Source organism: Ptychodera flava, chromosome 13 (assembly GCF_041260155.1).
Source record: "Ptychodera flava strain L36383 chromosome 13, AS_Pfla_20210202, whole genome shotgun sequence".
NCBI classification, from domain to species: Eukaryota; Metazoa; Hemichordata; class Enteropneusta; family Ptychoderidae; genus Ptychodera; species Ptychodera flava.
This window is the reverse complement of record NC_091940.1, coordinates 8,236,184-8,257,051: the sequence shown is the minus strand read 5'-3', so window position 1 is coordinate 8,257,051 and position 20,868 is coordinate 8,236,184. Positions and strand designations below refer to the sequence as shown.

The following is a 20,868-nucleotide window of genomic DNA, read 5'->3' as shown; positions in this document are numbered from 1 at the left end:
CAGCTATGGACCGACAGCTAAACTCTTATATGCTTATTGTTAATTAGGTCATTCTCCGCTATGCATGACAAGTTTCATTAGTTTAGAACATTCTGAAGGTGCAATTTATTACAAGTGAAGAATTGTAATTAGCATAACAAAGGGAAATCCTGAATGGTCTGGTATTATATTCTCTGAATAGAATCTTTTCAATATAAATGCAGGGGCGCCACTGTAGTCTTTAGACTGGGATTTTTCACGTCAGTGCTAACTTGAAGACCTTTGGATTTTTTAAGACCTTCACACTCACGCCGGATTCGCTCTGTATATTCTGCACGGTTCAGACCGACTTCAAGTCTATTGCCAGAGGACTTACTCCTTCACTCATTGGTATCTGTCAGGACTCCACCTGGATTTTTGTGCCGTCCCAGCCAAGATAAGTAGGGCTATCTTGTGATTGTGTTGTAATCTCTACTTAGTTCCCTCGTTACTAGTTACTAGTTTTAATAATTTATTTTAAAGAAATTCATCGCCTTTTCTGTAGTAACCAAAAACCGGCAAGTCGGAATGAAACGCTGTTTTTGTTCAAATTTGGTTAGAAATTATTAAAAGCACCTGCGTCAGAGAGAGAGAGAGAAAGAGAGAGGGGGGAGAGAGAGAGAGAGAGAGAGAGAGAGAGAGAGAGAGAGAGAGAGAGAGAGAGAGAGAGAGAGAGAGAGAGAGAGAGAGAGAGAGAGAGAGAGAGAGAGAGAGAATGTTTATCATCAAAGTTTACCTTGTAACTCTGTGAATAGTCTTGGTTGTCCCGATGTCGCAAAACACGTTCATGATTGTTCCTCTAATGTATAACATTTCTTTGCGAAAGGAATTTCACCGACCTTGGACCACTGTCAACAATGTCACGACTGCATTGTTCACATCACAGTAAGTTCGTTCCACACTGTTGAAAGGTTAAGCATTGGTGTACTGAGACCAGTAATGACATTTCATGTGTTCGATGGCAAACTTACATATTTACCTTTCATCCCAAAGTTGGACCAGTTTGCAGACAACTACGATACGATTAACTCAGAACATACAAGTGGAAATTCGGAATAACTCAGAACATACAAGTGGAAATTCGGAATCTACGTGAACATAAAATTAAAAATGTTGAATCTGTATTTTCCCTTTCTCTGTTTCCAAACCTAATAATTATATGTATACCACGTAGATAAGGTACTCTTAGGATGCATCACTCCTGTCTTTGTCGCGCAATCTTGCTCGGAGTTTTTTGTTTCTCACATTCCTGGCCGCTGGGAGTGCGGGATCGACAGTGTGGGGAAAATCGATCCCACACTCAGAAACCGTCCCACACTCTGCAGTAAATATTTCACGAGCTCTGATTGGATGATAAACAGTCTTTTTTGTTCCACGCCCAAAATGTTATCCAATGGCACGACGCGTAACACATGGACCAGAACTACAAAGTAAGCAGGTCAAAGTACAGTGGCAGACGACAGACTAGTCATGATTTTGGATAATGTTGTACGTGTCCAATGTGAATTTAACGCATTTTTGGGTCATGTGAGAAAAAGAATCTCACACACCAAGGACCTGGGATCAGATTTCTCACACTCGTTGGGGATATTTTGTCTCACACTCGCCTGCGGCTCGTATGAGACAAAATATCCCCAACTCGTGTGAAAAATCTGATCCCAGGTCCTTGGGGGTGTGAGATTCTATTATTCCCAGGCTGTGTAGGGTGACCGGATGAGAGCCGCAAAGTGCAGTGTAGGTAACCCTAATGTAGACCTCGTTTCCCTGCCCCATTTCTACGCCTGGCTGCTGTGCTCACGAAAATAGGGTCAGGTATGGGTTATTGTAAGCATGGCTGTCACCGTAATTGGTCAACTGTACAAGCGTAGTGATTGCATTGAATTTATTTCCAACTTGGGGCTACCTTCGAATTTAGATTTCGTTTGCCCATGGAGAAGTTTTACTACCATAGTTTCCCGAACCAAGCGTCCTGCTGACATTGAATGAAAAATAATGAAAACATCATTTTTTGAGTCACTGCCGCACATACGAAAGCAGTGCTAGTTCCAAATCGGCGCGTCTGCGAAAAAACCATGACGATAATAGTCATTTAACCACTCTATGCCACCATAGAAGTACAGAGTCGAATACTTAAAAGTGAAGCCGTGCAAGTAACTTCAGCGTTCGATACCTACGATACTTGCAAATGTAGTTCTAGAACACTCAGTACCCTATCTCGATGTTTACAAAAAATATCATGGCTGATATGTTACTGTAAATGTCACAAAGATCAAGCAATAGAGGCATGGGTGTATGAAAAATTATATCATACCAGTATATTGATGCCGCAATTACAGCAATCTGATTGGTCGAGACGTGTAAAGAATCTGTGGTATATTCGCGATATACCACGGCTACTCGCGCGAGCTCTCGGCTAGAGCAAAAATCTTTTTTACGGTCTATGCTAGCTATAGAAACGCAGCTATCTGTTGGCGGGGTAGCGTGCGTCGCTATGCGGGTCACCAAAAGAATAACCCCCACATATCCGTGGCGGGGTTGACCCTTTGATGACCCGCATAGCGACGCACGCTACTCCACCAACAGATAGCTGCGTTTCCAAAGTTAGTTCCATGCCAGAATTTCAATATACAGTTATGATGTTATAATAGCAATAAATCACACCGAGCGTCGGTATACCACTCGATTCTGACCAGTTCACTTTATATATGCACTCGTTCACGCTCGTGCATGTATGTCGTGAACTGGTCAAAATCTTGTGGTATACAGCAGCATGCTGTCAGATTCAGCTATCTACCGCACGCGTATAGCTATCGAAACCGCGAGGCCATCAACGTAAGCTTATGTGACTATGAGGAGTATCTTGAAAAGTCTTTATCAAAAACTTATTGAAATCACATATCTGCATGGGCTTATGGGCTTGGCCTTATTATGGTAACCACTTTAGAATATTAAGGGTGACATGACGTTTGAATAAGCTTTATCTACGGTGGCCCAAAACTACGTGTTATTCCTATGTAGTGATTTCTCCCCGACTTAGAATTTCTCCCCCAACTTATGTGTCAGCATTCTATGTTAGCGTCGCATTCAAATGTTTCTCTCCAACATACGTGTTCGCATTCAATGTCTGCGTCACTGTCAATTTTTTCTCTCCGACATATGTGCTCGCATTTAATTGTTTCTCTCCGAAATATGTGTCAGCATTCAATGTTAGCGACGCATTCAATTGTTTCTCCCTGACGTATGTTTCCGCATTTAAAGTATGCGTCGCATTCAATTATTTCTCTCTGACCTTTGGCACAAGACCACTAATTAATTTCCCATAGGCCACCACAGTAGCGTTGAGCTCGATTTTCCTATTTTAAAACATTCAGCGGCACGAATCCTCTTAACAGGTGTTAGGTCAATGTCAGCTTGACTACTGATAACTTTTTCGTGTTGGCAAGTCCACGGAAATTGTGAGAAAGCGATGAAAATAGCACCCTCAGTGGTGTTTTTGACAAAATTCAGGCTTATTGTTATGATTTCTATAAGCCTAAGAACTCCTCATATTACCACCAAATGCTTCAGCCATTATTCACAACAGTCTGCATTTTGATTCAGGCAGAGAAATATCTTTACAAAAATTCTTGACGTTAAAGTTCAAACTAAACAAGCATCCAATCATGCAGATGTCAAAACTTCAAGGTCTGCACTATTTTTCTTCCGAACTATCTTCCTGGCTAACGAATCCGATAGTGAATTAGTGGTCTTGTGCCATATGTGTCCGCATTCAAAGTCTGCGTCGCATTCAATTGTTTTTCTCTCACATATGTCTCCGCATTCAAAGTCTGCGTCGCATTCAATTATTTCTCTCTCACATATGTGTCCGCATTCAAAATCTGCGTCGCAGTCAATTGTATCTCTCCTAAATGGGCGTCGCAGTCAATGATTTTGTCACCAACACGTGAGAGCGCTGGCAAGTTTTGGAGAGCGTGACCCTCGCTCCATGACCCATGATTGCATCCGGAAACAGTGACAAAGTTATTCATTGTATTGTAAGCTTATGTGGTTAATGATCTAGCCACCGTCTAGCTCTGGATGTATTGGCAGTTGTGGGACGGGCTGCCGTTTTACATTTGGACGCTCATGTGGGACCCTAGCTCTGCATGGCAGGGCTGTGTGTTACTGGCGTTATACGGCCTCCCACCACAGCCCTGCAGACTGATATAGAAAAAACCGCTTGTCCTCCTGCAGAAATACGGCGGGCAGTTTCTACGCCGAAAACAGCCGATTTTGAATCCAAAACTTGCATTCATCTTCGTTTTCGAGCACACCCACCTCGTTTAGGTACACGATGTGCCCAGCCGCGCTTGTAAACTTACGCAAAGCCTACTTTTCTCTCTCTATGCGAGGGAAGCGTTCGTATCCGCCGCCATATAGAGCGATATAGAGCTTCTGAAGTCGACGTTCTGAGAACAGTGGAACAAGAGAAAATATATAAAACTCCTGAAGAGAAAAAAAGAAAATTATTTTGTCAACACAAAATGATCATCGTAGATTGTACATAGCTGAGTGGTGGTTAGAAATAATATTTATTACAGCATCGCGATGCTCTTTTGTTAGCAAGGCTGGTTTTCGCCCGAGTGCTCATGGGTTGAATGAGATTAACAGCAACCAAACATTTAGTTGTGCAATTTCGTCCAATACTGGTTATTGCTCGAGAGACACTAACCCTCTTGGACTGGATGAAAAGATGTAGCCATAACTTCGCTGCAGAGGTGATGGGCAGGTCAAAGGTCATAGTACATTCTGAAAAATAATACTTAAAATCTCCTTCCCTAAATGACTTGGACATGGCTTAAAACCTTGGTATTTGCGGTGAAGCAACATGACCATACTTTGTAATGGTCACTATTTTACGCACAGCGTCATTTTGCAAAATACTGGCCGTCCTTCCATTTAATTTCTCCCTCTTCGCTTACTCACATTACTCACACACCGGCGCGGTAATAAGGAAGCATTCGTTTTTTACAGGGAGGGGAGGGGTCGGTGGAAATCGGGAAGGGTTGACTTTTACAAAACCGCTTTTTAGGGGGGTCAAATTTTGCAATCAATATGATTGAAGGGGGTTCAAATTTTACAAAGGTCTGTATTGAGTTATGGAAAAAAAATTGACTTTGGAATTTCACCGAAATGTTGCTTGTGTAACCGATGTTTCGAGACCGCAGAATAATAACCGACCGAAGCTCAGCCAAATTTATTTCTCTAGCAGGGCCAGCAAGTCCGAGACTGGCGTTAACCTCTTTAGAGCAGCAACAGAGCATGTAGCCCTGAGTACAGGTCTGTGTGTTCCTGGCGTTATACGGCCTCCACCACAGCCATGCAACGGTCTGTGGCGAGATAACTGGGGTCTCTGCAGCGAGATTCAAAATGGGGATCTCCATGGGTAAACAACTTGTCGAGTACGTTATGTTTCAGAAAATGAGCGGTTTTGGACGTTAGGAGAAGTTAATCGCATCTTTTCTGGGATTGGTTAGGAGGTATAGGTAGGCAGGGAAAGGATTTTGCCCCAATAGAGCAGAATTTCGGCCAAAAAGACCGTTTCTTCATTGCGGTCCAGATCCAGGCCGCAGAGACCTCAGTTCTCTTCATAGACCGTTGCAGGGCTGTGGTAGAGGCCATATAATGCTGGGAACACACGTGCACAGACCTGTACGCAGGGCTACAGAACATGGGGCATGAAATGAGGAACTAACACACAGTCATATAATGTAACAAACAACTTCTGTATATTACTATATTGTGTCAAATATCGGGCTCTACTTATAAAATAGTAAAACCGTACTTCAAAACTATAAATATTACTCCATGGTAACAATAACCGTACTGATCGACCTCCCGACGGCAGGAGTCGAACACACTTTCAGAACAAAAACTCTTTCTAATTGCTTAACAATTTCTATGGAAAACTTAACGTTACCGCAGAGCTGCAGAGGTACCTCAGACTTGACCACGCGGCTCGGAAAACACAAATAGTTCACACGGGACTTTAACAAATGTTCGATGATGAGCACAATTGTAAGTCCGACTTTCATGTCCGCACATGAAAGTCGGCGACAACACACGCAATTCAATGCTAAGCAGCGTCCAGTTCAGCCACCACGGGCGCAGCCATCTTAGATCTTTGTTTACTTCCGGTCGGCTCCGGGGACATGCCGAACAAATCTGAAGTCTTCCTCTGCTAACTCCGCGCATCGACAAAAGTTCAGTGGAACAATCATAGATAATGTTCTCATGACAATCTCAGACATCTCACTGAACTCATAAACGGAATAAAGTTAACACACATTTTGCTGCAGAAAGATCAGCTTTCAACTTGTGGTGATACCATCTCAGCGTGCAGTGCGCATATTGCATATATACGGCACGGCTTTCAAAGTTTCACTTGTGTGAGCAATGTTCGTTCGATCGACTAAAGTAGAGGATGGTGTAGGGTTTAAATAAACAGTCCGATCCGCATAAAGTTCGATCTCTGCTACTCACCGGTTTCTTTACACATCTGCTGACTTGAGTATCTCAAAATAGAGAAATATCTGACTTAAAAAGCACACGCTGACACTCAAACCTTCCAGTGCAGCATGCAACGGAAAACACTCTCTGGAAAGTTCCCGTCTTGGACTCCCTAGGTATACAGTGATAACACACAAGAACTCCCAGGCAAAATAGAAAATACACAGGTCCTCCATACATAATCTATGAGAAGCTATGCATTATTTCTTTTAAATACAAAACTAGCTAAATCTGTGTACTTATAGACTCTTGATTATTGATATTAATGTACTTGATAAGACTAGGGTAGTTACCAGCGCATGTGTGAGCAAGAAATTTGATTTTGGAATTTCACCAAAAATGTTAATTCTCTAGTATGTGAGGAAACTTTTTCAGCCCCGGGCCACAGGGTGCGAAGGGTTTGTACTGCGGCATTTTGTAATACGACGCATTTTGTAACAACTTACGCAAAATGTAATAAGGGTATCAGCATTTTGTAATAAAATGGTCTACGCATTTTGTAATAAGGGTATCAGCATTTTGTAATAAAATATTGTTTACGCGATTTGTAATAAGGGTATCAGCGTTTTGTAATAAAATGCGTTTTGTAACATAAGTTAACGCATTTTGTAATAATTATAAACATCCGCTGATATTGTATGTATTTCAAAATGCTTTGTGGTTTCTGAATACGTAAAAATGTAATAGCATATAATGATGTCGATATTATATCTCACTACCGAGGCTAGGTTATCATAATAACGCCATAAGGGGGTCTGAGTTGATAGTCAAAATATACTGATAAACACTGACGTGAAGCAGTCAATTAAAATGCTGAATGATAATTTATTTTAATCATCCCATAGACAAGGACAAAACAAAACTCTATCGACAGACCAGCCACTTTTCCTTGTATGTAAAAGGTGACAATTCATATCTACTGAGCCATGGTTTTGTTTTCTCAGATCTATTTCTTTTTTATATTTATATTTCGTGTTGTGTTCCTCCTTTGAATCTACGCTATCGCCCAATGGTGAAATTTGTCTAGCCAACTAGCCAGGATAAGCTGCCCTGCAATACTGTGATTAAGCTAAATTTGATTCGCTATTCTACTGGTTATACCTGCCAAATATCTGCCATTATCATTAAATGATAACAGCCATAGAAAGATAGATACACAGACAGAAAGACAGACAAACAGACAGACAGATAGATAGATAAATAGATAGACTCAGGCACTCTTTCCTCCCTTCCTCCCTTCCCCCTCCCTATCCACATAGATGCAGACATACATAGATACATACATAGATACATACATAGATACATAGATACATACATAGATACATACATACATACATACATACATACATACATACATACATACATACATACATACATACATACATACATACATACTCAACAGGTCAGATATATTTCCGCTTTAGTAGCTAAACAAGTCAAATCACTAAAACATCAGATTATTCTGACTATTTTAGTTTCGTTTCGTTTAGTTTAGTTTTAGTTTTGTTTACGTTAGATTAGGCCTACTTCAGTATAGTTAAGGTTATTACGAAAATAACGCAAAAAATGTATAAAGACACATACATGTAGTCATTAGCGCGCGTTAGCGCGTCGGGCGATGCGTTGCACTAATGTCTGAGTGCTTACTTTGCGGTATTTTCGTAATAATTATTATCATACATCTCCTTTTTTATCAAGAATATATGCACCCGTCGTTTCCGATGCATTATTCCATACACTTTAGAGGCATATTCTGCATCGCCCTCTTAACCGCGAGCGGGTTAAGGGTAAGCGCCATCTTTGTTTACATCGCGCGCTCATCCCACATTCGATGTACGAGCCGAGCAGCGATGTCGTGCCGTATTTGTACAGTGCGGTCTTGGTGAACTTTCGTTATTACCTCATAATATTTTTCACCTTCAAACAGTCGTAATACATTTACTTCTGTTTCTTTTATCAGAAGTTATTTTAAAAGTGTATGGAGTTTCAGTATGGAGCCATTCAATGACGCACAGTTTATCATCAAATATGAAAGTAAAGGGGTTATTGCATGCCCGTTACGCGCCCTTTTTTAAGGTAGCTCGATTGTAGTGTTTGCGAAGCAGATGTATAATAATTTATTCTATGTTATTATATTTTATTGTATCTGAGTATCTACCTGTTGATTGCTGGTTGTCTGCAATACACAAGAAAGAATGTCGTTATCCTCTATTTAATAAATCAACTGACTGTGTATACCAATGATTCTCTCAACTATATAATAACAAACTAGTCAAAATCTAGTAGTTACCTGCCTCAGATGATCAGTTGGTAAAAATACTGATTGACAGCTATCCAAAATTAAGTCTTTCTAATTTGAAATGGAAGTCAGGGAGCGATCAATTTTTGTACTTACTTAACGAGTAAACACACCCTTTGTAATACCATTCAAAAGTCAATAAAATATCTGTTAATGCTTTAAAACTGGGGAAAGTTTTAAAAATTATTACAAAATGCGTTAACTGTTATTACAAAGTGCGAATTATTACAAAATGCTGATACCCTTGTTACATTTTGCGTAGACAATTTTTTATTACAAAATGCTGATACCCTTGTTACAAAACGCGTAGACTGGTTTATTACAAAATACTGCAGACGTTATTACAAAATGCGACAGTTATTACAAAATGCTGATACCCCTTATTACATTTTGCGTAAGTTATTACAAAACACGTCAGTATTACAAAATGCCGCAGCACAGGGTTAATGAATCAAATCTGATGATTTTTTTTTTCATTGGGGGGGGGGGTCACATTTTACAATTGATGAATTGAGGGGGTTAAATTTTAGAAATTTTATTTGGAGGGGGTCGCTTTTTACATTTCATTTGTCGCTCAAATTCCACCGACCCGACCCCCCCCCCCCGTAAAAAACAAATGCTCCCTAACAGAACAATTGCCGGGAGCGAGTGGCGCGAGTAATGCATCGCATCGACCGTTTGTTTGTTTCGCCGTATGTCAGATTTCTCTCTGTATATTTCAGTTTCTTATTCTTTATTAATGTATGAATATTATTTAGTTTCTTTATTTTCCTTATTTCGATTGCCATTTCGCCGCTTCGAGATTTCGTCGGTTATAATCAGCCATTTTAAACCCATTACAACGAAGCTTGAGCCAGTGCATATTTCTAATATGTACACTTTGCATACACTTACAGAAACAACAATAGGTGCGCAGTATGTCTATGATTTCGTATCTGACGAAGGGAACACTCTCCACTTTCCCTGGCATTGCCTTGATTACCATCGCTGTCATTGTGTTCTCTGCTCTATGGGGACTCCGTAGACCACGTGGATGGCCCAATGGACCAGTTGGACTGCCGTTCATTGGAAGTGCATTCGGTAGTTATTCCATCGATGTGCAGCGTCTCGGGGGCTTGAAGCTTGCTTGTTCGCTGAATATTGTTGCATATAGGGACCTTTAAAAGCCGCCGATCAGCGACACAATAGCCTCAGTTTTAAATTCGCAAAGTGTATATGTAGCTGCTATGAATAATTACGATCCACCAATAAGCGAGAACCTTTCGAGCCGCTGCATATTGTCCCAATTTTTTCCTGTGTTAAAGCACTGCACATATGCAAATTAATTTTACTTGTCTGTACTGCATAGTTGACAGTAATGTCCATAAAATGACCGAGTTATGGAGTTATGCGATATTTTTTAATTACATTCTTGTTACTTCGTCCAGTAATTTCTTACAGAACATGGAAACACTCAAAAGGGAAACACTTCCCATATTTTGATTTTCTACAAAGCGTTTGTCTAACCATGTCAAATAATTGGTCTTAAGTGAATCGTTGAAAATTTATAATAAAGAAAAAAAGAACTTGATATGATATTAAATTTTACAGTTTGTTACCTTTCTGCTTCTCAAAGGATACGCTTGCAAGAAGAATTTTTTATCAATTTCTGTAAGAGCTCCTTATTTTTTTAAATCTTTCATTGTTTCTGCATAGAGCTTGTTAAAAATCCACACCTAACAATGGCCAAATATGCGAAGAAATACGGACCAATATATTCGATGAAGATTGGGACACGGAGAGTGGTTGTATTGAATACCATGAACATGGCCAAGGAAGCGCTGGTGGACAAGGCAAACGACTTTGCTGGAAGAATGCAAACACAGTCATGTAAATAGAATGATTTTAAGGGGCATTTGATAATTGTTTGAATCAGTAAATATTTTTTCTACAATCCTATCTTTGCTTTTGTTAGTTATATAGTATACTTATACACATTTAAAAACTTCAAAACTTTGGATTACAGTTTCTAGCGGCAGGAATTCTTCAATAATATTGATCTGACTAGAGAATTCTTTTGATTGTTTCCCTGCATTCATTTTTGCTTTCATCGACACGACGTCCAACGTAGTCGATATTATCAGCGAAGGAGGAAACGACATATTTTTCAGTGACTTCAGCAAGTTTTGGCAGTTTCGTCGGAAACTTGGTGCAAAAACTATCAGGTATGATATATTATTCTGAGCAAAAAACGCTAAGACTAGAGCTTTATGTGAAATTAACCAAGAAAAACAAATTGTCATAAATTTCTAATAATTTTAATCATATGAATTATTCTAAAATTACACAAATATTAACCACATTGAAATCACCTTCTCAACGACAACTGCTAAATGGGCGATGGCATTCGTACATTTTTAGATTTTTTGAAAGAAAAGCCATGGACTTTGGCTACATTATTCTAGATTTTGTTTAATTACCACTAACATTAAAACCATTGGATGATATAAAAATGTTATTCATTTTTCATTGAGTTACCTCCTAAATGAAAACATAATACGGAACCAAAATATTTTAGGTCCCCCTTATACGCAGAGAAAAAGTTTCAAGTCTACCCTCTACTACCCCAAGAATTTTTAAAATCCCCCTCCTAAATTCTTTCACCTCCTACCTGTAATTGTGAAGAGCCGTATAAGGCTAGGGGACTGGATAAACAAGCAGTGTGATATAAAAACTACAAAGCCCCCACTGCCCCTGTTGACCCACTTACACTTGTGATGACCCCGACATCAGTGAAGCAGTCATGTGAATGGGTACTTGATCAGAGAGAAGTGATCACGTGACCTCTCTCAGAAAGTGCCTTTTGACTGGAATCGGTTCAAACCTATCGGCTATCTAAGCAACTACATTAACCCTTAATCTTTCCTCAAGGAATCTTTCAACCTTTCTCTTTCAAAATCAAAAATAAAAATCGGGGGTCACCGTGCAAATTTCGGTACTAGGAAAACAAATAACTCAAGATTTACCGATATTGGAAATTCAAAATGGCCGCCATTCGATATTCCTGTGTTAACTCTATGGAAAAAAATAAATTTTGGAATTTCGAAAAAATAAGCCGATTAAAAACTTCCTTTCACCAAGAGCTTTACAATGAACACCCACAAGTGGCAGGTCAGAAAAGAATTGTAAGAGTTTGAGAGTCCGAATATCTCTCCCCGAGGCGCGATCTACCTTTAGTCACATGATTACGTGATCATCATGTGTAAGTCAAGTTATCTGCAGCACACTCTGCTTGGTCTACTATTGTACAATAACGGGATATCTCTGAAAGTACCCTATCCCTCTATTTACAGTGGTAAGCATTTCACCTTGAAGCCGCCGAAGTATTGCTCCTAAAGCAACACATGGGTTTCATTTGTGTAATTTCATGTATTTTTAAGTAATTTCTATTTGTGAAGTGAATTATAATAATCTCTAGTTTGCTATCAATTTGCCGATTCCAATGAAAGCTTGGGTAAACAAAAGTGCTTGTTAAAATGTCACTTTGAGCATTACCGAATATCTTATTCCACATACTGTTTCAGGAAATATGCAAGTGGGCTTGAACTAGAGCGCCTGTTCCAGAAAGAATCTATACCAAGGCTATTGAAGGCAATTGAAGAAAAGAATGAAGAACCTTTTCAATTAAAAACGTTAATAATGCTTATGATCGTCAATATCGTTGGTGCGATGTGTTTTGGAAAGCAGTTAAGTGATCATTCAATTCTTTGCGGGGTACAGGGTTTTCGTTCAGAAATCCTGTGCGTGGTCAATTATACAATTCTACAACCCTAAATACTAGTAGTTTGTGCAATAATAAAATCAGTCAGTTTGAATTTGCGATATTACTGATGCAACTTCTGACATTTCACGCTTGTAACGTTTTAATGTATACTAGATATGACCTGGATGACCCTGAATTCCTAGAGATTGTCCAGAGTATTCAAAACACAGTTAATACTTTTGGAAATGGGCTAATTGGAGATGTTCTACCAATACTCCGTCATGTTCCCACGCCATCTGTAGTAACGGCAAGACGAGGCTTTCGTAAATGGCTTGGTATCATCCAAAAACACGTTGATGATCACGTGGACAAATTTCAATACGGTAAGCATATACATACAAACATACATACATACATACATACATACATACATACATACATACATACATACATACATACATACATAGCAGTAATATTGATATTATTGCGACTGTACAAAATTCAGCACTCAAGTCTCTTTTTTTCGATTTACGGTTTCAGATAATACCAACACACAAGATTTAATTGACGAACTGTTGAAATCTCGCATTGATGAAGAAACTATCAGTTCGAAAAGGCATACCGTCTAGATAGTACCAACTTGCGTCAAATTACGTCGAATCTCTTCGGAGGTATGAACTTATTTTGCTTCACGTTTGCTTTTATTCGTTAAGCATAGTCTTTATTAGTTGTAGTAGTAGTAGTAATATTAATTTTAACTTACAAAAATGTCGCCTTTCTACTAGCTCACAGGACGAAATCGAATGTTATGGATTAAGTAGTATGCGTCTTGATACTGAAGACTTAAACTTCTGCTCAAACTTTCCTTAATATAGCTTTCAACCATTTGCCTACCAAACCAAAAATTAAATTAGGAGTGACCGTGCAAACGTTGTTACTTAAAAAAAGTCTACCTTATATTTACCGATATTCGAAATATAAAATGGCCGACATCCAAGTATTAACTCTATGGGGGAAAAATAAAATCATCGATTTCCATACAAGCTAAGATGGTGAAAGTTTTTCTCGCTCCGAGAGCTTCAGAATATGTCTCCGCAATAAATAGACCAGAAACGTCTTGAAAAATTCAAAGATCATAGATTTTCATAAAAGATAAGACGGTTAGAGTTGTTCTCACTCCGAGAACTCAAGTTCAAGATTGTCCCCGCAATGACCAGAAACATATTGAAATGTATGAGAGTCCGATTAGCTGTACCCGAGGTGCATTCTAGTTGAAAAACAGGGATGCATTAGATAATGTAGAAAGCTGTTGAAAAATAATACATAATTATATTACAAATACATGTAAGAAACCGTAATTCGAGTGTATGGTCTGAGAAAATTAATGGTCACGTAAATTGCATGATGGTAGGGAAGATATTATGCTGGGGGTATTAAGTAGATTGATTCGATGAGTCCACTCTTAAAGTCTGGTTTATTAATATTGGTAAAATCGAAAAGTACGGTGCTTATGCGTCAGAATGAATCTCTGTCGGACTTCATATTATCCGAACATTCCGTTAGGATAGTGGTATGAAGGTCGGTTCAGAAATCGTATGTAGTTTAGTTTTGAAACATATCGTTTGTTTATATTTAATTTTTATCAAAAAATCTATCATACTTTGCAACATAACCAGCACTGTACTTGCAATAGTTAGTGCCCATTATACGCCGTTACACCGTTTTTTTTGCGTTCAACTCACGAGCTAAAACATATTCTGGGGAGTTGCGCAAAATCGATCGGCGCCGATTCAACATTGTCACATGACGAACACACAGGAAATTTAGACCAGATTTTATGTAATAACCTCTTCGTCATAGATTCTTATGTGGGAAATGTGTCTATGTCGTTCATCATCTTTGTGATTCAGGCTTTGGAGCTCCATTGTGTACATGCAGAGAATTAAATTTGGTTAAACTGTGATCGGAAATAAATGATGTCATCAAAGTTGAAAATAGCGACACGATAGGTCCTGCCTACCGAGCTACTCAGAGCCAGGCTAGCGCTTAAGTAGCTTAATTCACAAACGATGAAAATAGTCGCCTGAAAGTAACATTTCATACCTTATCTGTTCAAACAATACTGTTAAAGGAAGAAGACTTCGCATTTTTGAATATGTGTTTTACAATGAATTTCAAATCCGTTTCTCGTCATTGATGGACTAAAACATGACGAAAATGAATGTATCACAATACATATAATGCTTCAAAATATTATTACGATAAAATGCTTTGACTTTTTCTGTTCATGTTTATTCTATGTGTCGTTGCATATTACTTTTTTGTATTAATTATAGCTGGCCTTGATACCACGATTGTCACCCTGGATTGGTGTTTTGCCTTCATGATCACACACCCTGACGTACAAGAGAAGGTACGGCGAGAAGTCGACGAGGTGATAGGCAAGGATCGGCTGCCAGCGTTGACAGATAGGAAGAACATGCCGTACTGCAATGCCGTAATCAATGAAACCCTCAGGATCAGGTCGATAGCAATTATAATTCCGAGACGTACTACTTGTGATACTGCAGTAGGTAAGAGATGTTCATAATGTTCTCAACATACTAGTTTTTGCCAGTCTTAATTTTTCTGGATGTCACTGCACGAAAGATTCAATTATTAGTTTGCTATATACTTTGATTTCTCTTAACTATCAGGATGGTTTTGTTTCTCTCTACCTTCCTGTTGCTTTCAATGGTCTACACTGTCCTCGCCGCCCGCATGTCCTTCTCGCAGTTCAACGCGAGAATCAAAACAGCTAATATGGCCGACTTCGCAAGCCAACGAGTCGTTAATCTCCGAAAATTAATCAATAATACACCTCTGACTTTATTAAGAAAGCTAATTTTCTCACGACTCATTTAACTGCCCAATGTTCTCACTATGAGTACACGTCTCGGACAATACATCTGCTGTACTATGTACTCGGACATAAATCCTGGTATTTTTTTAATTGCCTTACTAACTGTACACGTTCAATATTTCGTCGAATGTTACAAGAAAAGTCGAAAGTACAGAGTTTCAGAATACCCTATCTCAAATTGCCTCGCGCGATGGCATACAGACAAGGAATGCGTCGAGAGGGGGGGGGGCACTCACCCCGGAATTTCGTACAGGTATTATCCCTTGACAGATCGAAATACAAAGCATAATCTCTAAACTGTTTTCTTACATCGGGGTTCAAACGTCTACAGTATTAAAAATTATGACCAAAATACTTACGTCAAAAGATAAAGTCTAGGTAAAAATATAAAGCTAAAACTTGATGGTCAAATCGTGTTGGACACAAAAACAGAAGTTAAATTAACTTTTTATCATTATTGCTGGGTGAAAGTCCACATAAGGCAAATATGGACCTGGGGTCAAATCAGCGGTAGTTATTATGTGCACATCCTTCCTTTGACAGTACCCCACAGCGGGGAATGCATTCATCACGTCCGCTAGGATTAAAGACAGAAAATCCCACCCGTGGTGTGCGTAACCTTGAGAATTATTTCACATTAACTCATAGGTTTTTGACTTGCCATCTTTCACTGCATGACCTATTGATCATCAGAAGGTATATTTACTCCTCATTGGGTAGTGAGTTATTGGTACCTCATCCTGTAATCGGTCCTCCGCCAGTTGGATGATAGATTGAATGAAAAAATAAATGGCGATTCCGACAGTATCACCGTAGAGCGATCTCACCAAATGTTTTACAATGAAAAGGCGTCATCAATTACTTAAGAGTTTCGGGACGTTGGAAGAAACGATCTCCGAAATCCGTCGCTCCCTGCATTATAGCTAATTAGGTCATGAAATTCCAAGAGTCAAACAAAGCTTTCGTCTTCTACAACACATTTCAAGATGTTATGGAGTTAAAGATGTCTTCATAACATGCTCATCATGACAGGTATACGTAGGACCATGCCATGGTTTTCTGAAAGTTAAGCATTTCTTTTTGTTTCGTAGTTTCCATATTTCTTTTCACTTCAACCAGCAATCTCGACCGAAACAGAATGCAATTATAAATAGACTAACAACCATGGACGCTTACTGGATTCAAATTACTCGAAATGAGGTGTTAAATTTGGAAGAATATTAAAACAAGCAGCCGCCAAGGGCAAGTAGTGTAATTGTCGACAGACGATGACTCAAACCAAACTAAAATTTGTGTGTAGTTGTGGTAATGACAGCCCTAAGAACTAATATTCTGGTTGAAAGTGTTATCATAATACAAGAGGCAAAATCATTGTGATTTTGTATCTCGATTTAAAATGAGCAAGGGACAAAATCACAATGCCGTTTTTAATAAATGTCATTTTCTAATAAACATCCATTTCCTTCCTAGGTTGTATCTGCATCAGCATTAATATTTTAAAGGGTATGGAAATACCGTATGAGATCTTCATTAGATATCTAAGCATTCCATTCTTGAGCTTAAAACAGTGTAGGAATTTTAGGTAGATCGGTCGTCCTGATACTTCTGTTTACGAAATAGAATTATACATAACTTAGCACAGAAAGATTCCGAAAATGAGGCATCCCTTACATTGTCTCCTCGATTTGCATACCTTGTTGCAGGCGGATTCCTACTTAAGAAAGGCACATGGGTGTTTTGTAACACATGGAAGATACACATGGACGAGACAGTGTGGTCGAAACCTGAGGAATTCCGTCCAGGTAAGTACATGATGACAGTGTGTAAAGCTTCAGCAGATGATCTCATTCTGGTGCACGATTCTGCTTCGAGGTGATGTCTGCATTCCAGACACGAGAGTTGACCGTTCAGAGTATGTTTTGAATTCAACATCACGTAACGACTATTTTAACATTAACGTTACGGAAACATACTATTTTTACATTACCCTAGAGGAAATATTGTTCGAGGAATGGGCGTTATACAAAATGTGGACGTCCTCATCGACCTGCCAGGAATGTGTAACATACGGACTCAATTTAACTGTGCATGTTAGACACTATCATTATACCCGTTGTCGTTTATGTAACTTCTTTTTCATTTAAATCAATTTTGTCTGCATAATCAATTATATCTTTCAGTTCGAAATAAAGACGGATACTACAGGATGTACTGTCATACGTTACTTATTCGTCATCTTTGTGAAAATTTCCTCGTTTCATCATTATATGCTTTCACATTTTCTAAGCTAATATGTTTTTACATTATTCTTTGACGCTGTCTGGGATCTAGAACCTGCTCAACTAATAAGAGATCAAATAACACAAATAAAAGTCTCTGGTTTGAAAAGTACAAAATATTTGCTGAGCATCCTACTTAACATTCCCATCTGTTCAAGTTTGTCATCATTGTCCAGCCCCTTCAGCCAAATGCGTAAACATTAATGCTTCCGAAAAGCCAACCGCCATAAATCAAAGCCCTATGGTCCAATTTTTTATCTTTAAAATATACAATCAATCCTTCCGCATTTTAATGAGATATTTTTTCTTATTTCAGAACGTTTCTTGGACGAACACGGACAGCTACTCCACAAGCCAAATAATTTCATACCCTTTGGCATAGGACGCCGCACGTGTTTAGGGGAAACGCTGGCAATGAACGAGATGTTCTTGTATCTAGTCTCCTTAATTCAGCGGTACACTTTCAGCACGCCTCCGGACGGCACGAAGCCAAGAATGCAAGAGCTGTGCGAAGCTTTTATACTTCGATGCCGTCCGTATAAAATCGTAGCAAAAAGAAGGCGCCCTCTCCCAAACAATGAATCACATTAAAGTTTAGGGAATAAGTAAGGGTAACCAAAATGTCATCTGCCAAGAATTTTTAGGCTCAACCATTTCAGAGATTCCCTAAATCATAAAGAAAACCAGACATGAACATGGCTTTTATGAATGTCATATCATAATATCTCTTTACGTAGCAAGTTTCATCACTTTTGGTCAAGTCAATCCAGATTTAATTCTGATCCAACTATCCTTTATTGAGAAAACGTGTGAGCTAAAAATAAAATTTCCCTATGAGGGAGTTGTAGATATGGAGTAAACGAAATTTCCAATTTTTTGTTCATTTTTTACAAAAGAGGGTTTCTTGTGAGTTACCCTTTTTGCCTTTAGACTGGTTCATTGTAAAATACCTTACAGACACTGTGACAGTATTCGCCAAACTTCATTCCCGTCTCATGGACGCCCTCTGGTGCCGGGAGGTGCCGGACAAAAACAAGCAGCATCTCAAGGGAATACTTTTTTGATTCCAGAATCACGCCGATCGAAACCTCGGACCATCTGAGATGTTTAATATCTGCAAAGTCAACACTTACTGATTTTTCAATTTTGGAAATTTTGCTAATTTAAAGGTTCATAATTTTACCTTTCTTTCACTGTCAAAGTCCGCCGTACTTAAGATTTCTGTAGATTTCCCTCACAACCGTGCCCATCTACTCTAACATGTGCAGTATCGAGATTGCAGTGTTCTGGCATTAGAGCTAAAGTTATGTACACCTGTACAGTATTGCTTGCAATGTTGATAGGTCTGGACACGCGTTGGTCAAATGGAGTTGCGTAAATGAGGCTTGTAGATTATTTTTGGTTTTTATTTGTTTCTTGCTTTGTTTTGTTTTTCGACGAGAAATAGTGACAGGATATATGTATATTTGTGTGCTACTGTAATTTTCGATTCCAGCTTGATATCGATGCGAATCAAACGAGAGTTTTACATTCTTATGTCATACATCCATAGTAGAGTAGCGTATAGTCACATCACATTTCGTGTTTTCTTTCATTTCATAATTACGTTAGCGAGTAATTGTAAAAGTAAAAGTACCCGAGTGACATAATTTCTGGAGTCGTTTCCATGGGATTCCTTTAAAACAGCGTTCGGTTTAATATTAACAAGAACATAGAATTACAAAAAATATATTTCTGTGTGTTGAAAATTATGTTGTATGTAATAAAAACTTGCATATTTGTTGCGTATTGTGTCAAACAAATATTAACAAATATAAACATGACATGAAACTGCAAGTTAATTACTACATAAATCATTAAAAGTTTGTTAACCTTATGTTACAGCTTCTGTGTTTTTTAGACATATATTGGATGTGTGTGAAAGCTTATTTCATTTCATATTACTTACCTTCAGTTTTGTTTGAACTAGCAAATCCCCTGCATATTTATGACAATAAATATAATTTGATTACTGATAAGCGGGATAGCAATGACCCTCAACAACGTTACGTAATCTGGAAGATGGTGACCAATACAACTGGCTACGTGACAAATCAATTTGCTATTTTAATTGCCACTTTCAAAAACGATAATCAAGTATTGACCTGATTCTTAAGATTACGTATTTTGCCTGCATGCTATTTACAAAGATAAAGTGCAGAACCTTTGAGTTATAACTTTGCAGCTTAGTTATTTAGACCCATCAATATGCAAAAACAAAACATTCGTATGTCGAAATCTCATTGTCATAGTTTATTACGAAGAAACGGGATGCACTGCCTATCACTAATTTTACATTCAGGAAGGTTTAGCATGCATGGTGTATCCCGGATGTGCGCTTATTCAAATTTGTTATTCAGCAATTGTAGGCTATCTTGTCAGTGCACTGAGTACCTATTGCCCGCCCGCCTCCATAAAAATTAATTGGGTGTTTCTTTCTGTACAGGCCCCGCTGCTGTTTCGGTCTTTCTGCCGGCTCCTATCTGGCTCTCTACTCGGCATGGTACCGACTCTGCCCTACACTCGAAGTTATAATATTAAGACACTCTAATATCGATATATAGATCATAAATATTATGAATTCAAGAATCGTTACTTGTCAAGTACAGGTATCAACGATTCATTCTTCAAACAAGAAGGTCCATAGTGCCTCTTAAATATTATGAGTTTTGAAGGTTCTATGTTGTAAACACATAATGGTGACTCGCTTGTTTGAAGTATTTATAGCTTCTGCTTAGGCTGCGTTCACAAATAACAGTTAAGGGGGCTGGAGGAATCGGGATTGAGATCTTAGTTTTTTCAGATCCCCTCAGTACCTTCAAATTTTTCAAGTCCCCCCAAAATAATCAGAAAGTTGCATACTTATTAGGGGTGCACGCAAAAAAAAAAATAAACATGTATTTGACAGTTCTACTCGCAGATGTTCACTACCTGTTATTAGCAGGTTTTAGAGCCATATTCCTATAAGGCAAGTTCTAAAATTGATTCAGTATTAAACGCATCTTTGGATTGTTTTGGATTTATCAGTGTAAGCTGACTT

The 20,868-nt window shown here is 38.6% G+C and overlaps 1 protein-coding gene across 3 annotated transcripts; it reads left to right on the top strand.

The window, feature by feature from the left end:
• Positions 1-222: 222 nt before the first annotated feature.
• Positions 223-19,510, top strand: LOC139147312 (cytochrome P450 1A5-like). 3 transcript variants are annotated; one of them, XR_011555701.1, is made up of 10 exons: positions 223-419; positions 9,763-9,946; positions 10,562-10,735; positions 10,977-11,070; positions 12,430-12,591; positions 12,783-12,991; positions 13,149-13,279; positions 14,945-15,181; positions 17,214-17,312; positions 18,106-19,510. XR_011555701.1 is itself a non-coding variant. In XM_070718361.1 (7 exons), exons 1-6 carry the CDS (start codon positions 9,784-9,786, stop codon positions 13,235-13,237), a joined length of 891 nt encoding a protein of 296 aa, XP_070574462.1. In that variant the 5' UTR covers positions 9,663-9,783; the 3' UTR covers positions 13,238-13,279; positions 14,945-15,082. The 3 variants fall into 3 exon arrangements, 1 of the variants encoding a protein (XP_070574462.1); XR_011555702.1 differs by lacking the exon at positions 9,763-9,946 and having other exon boundaries at positions 230-419; positions 18,106-18,635; XM_070718361.1 differs by lacking the exons at positions 223-419; positions 17,214-17,312; positions 18,106-19,510 and having other exon boundaries at positions 9,663-9,946; positions 14,945-15,082.
• The last annotated feature ends 1,358 nt before the right edge of the window (positions 19,511-20,868 follow it).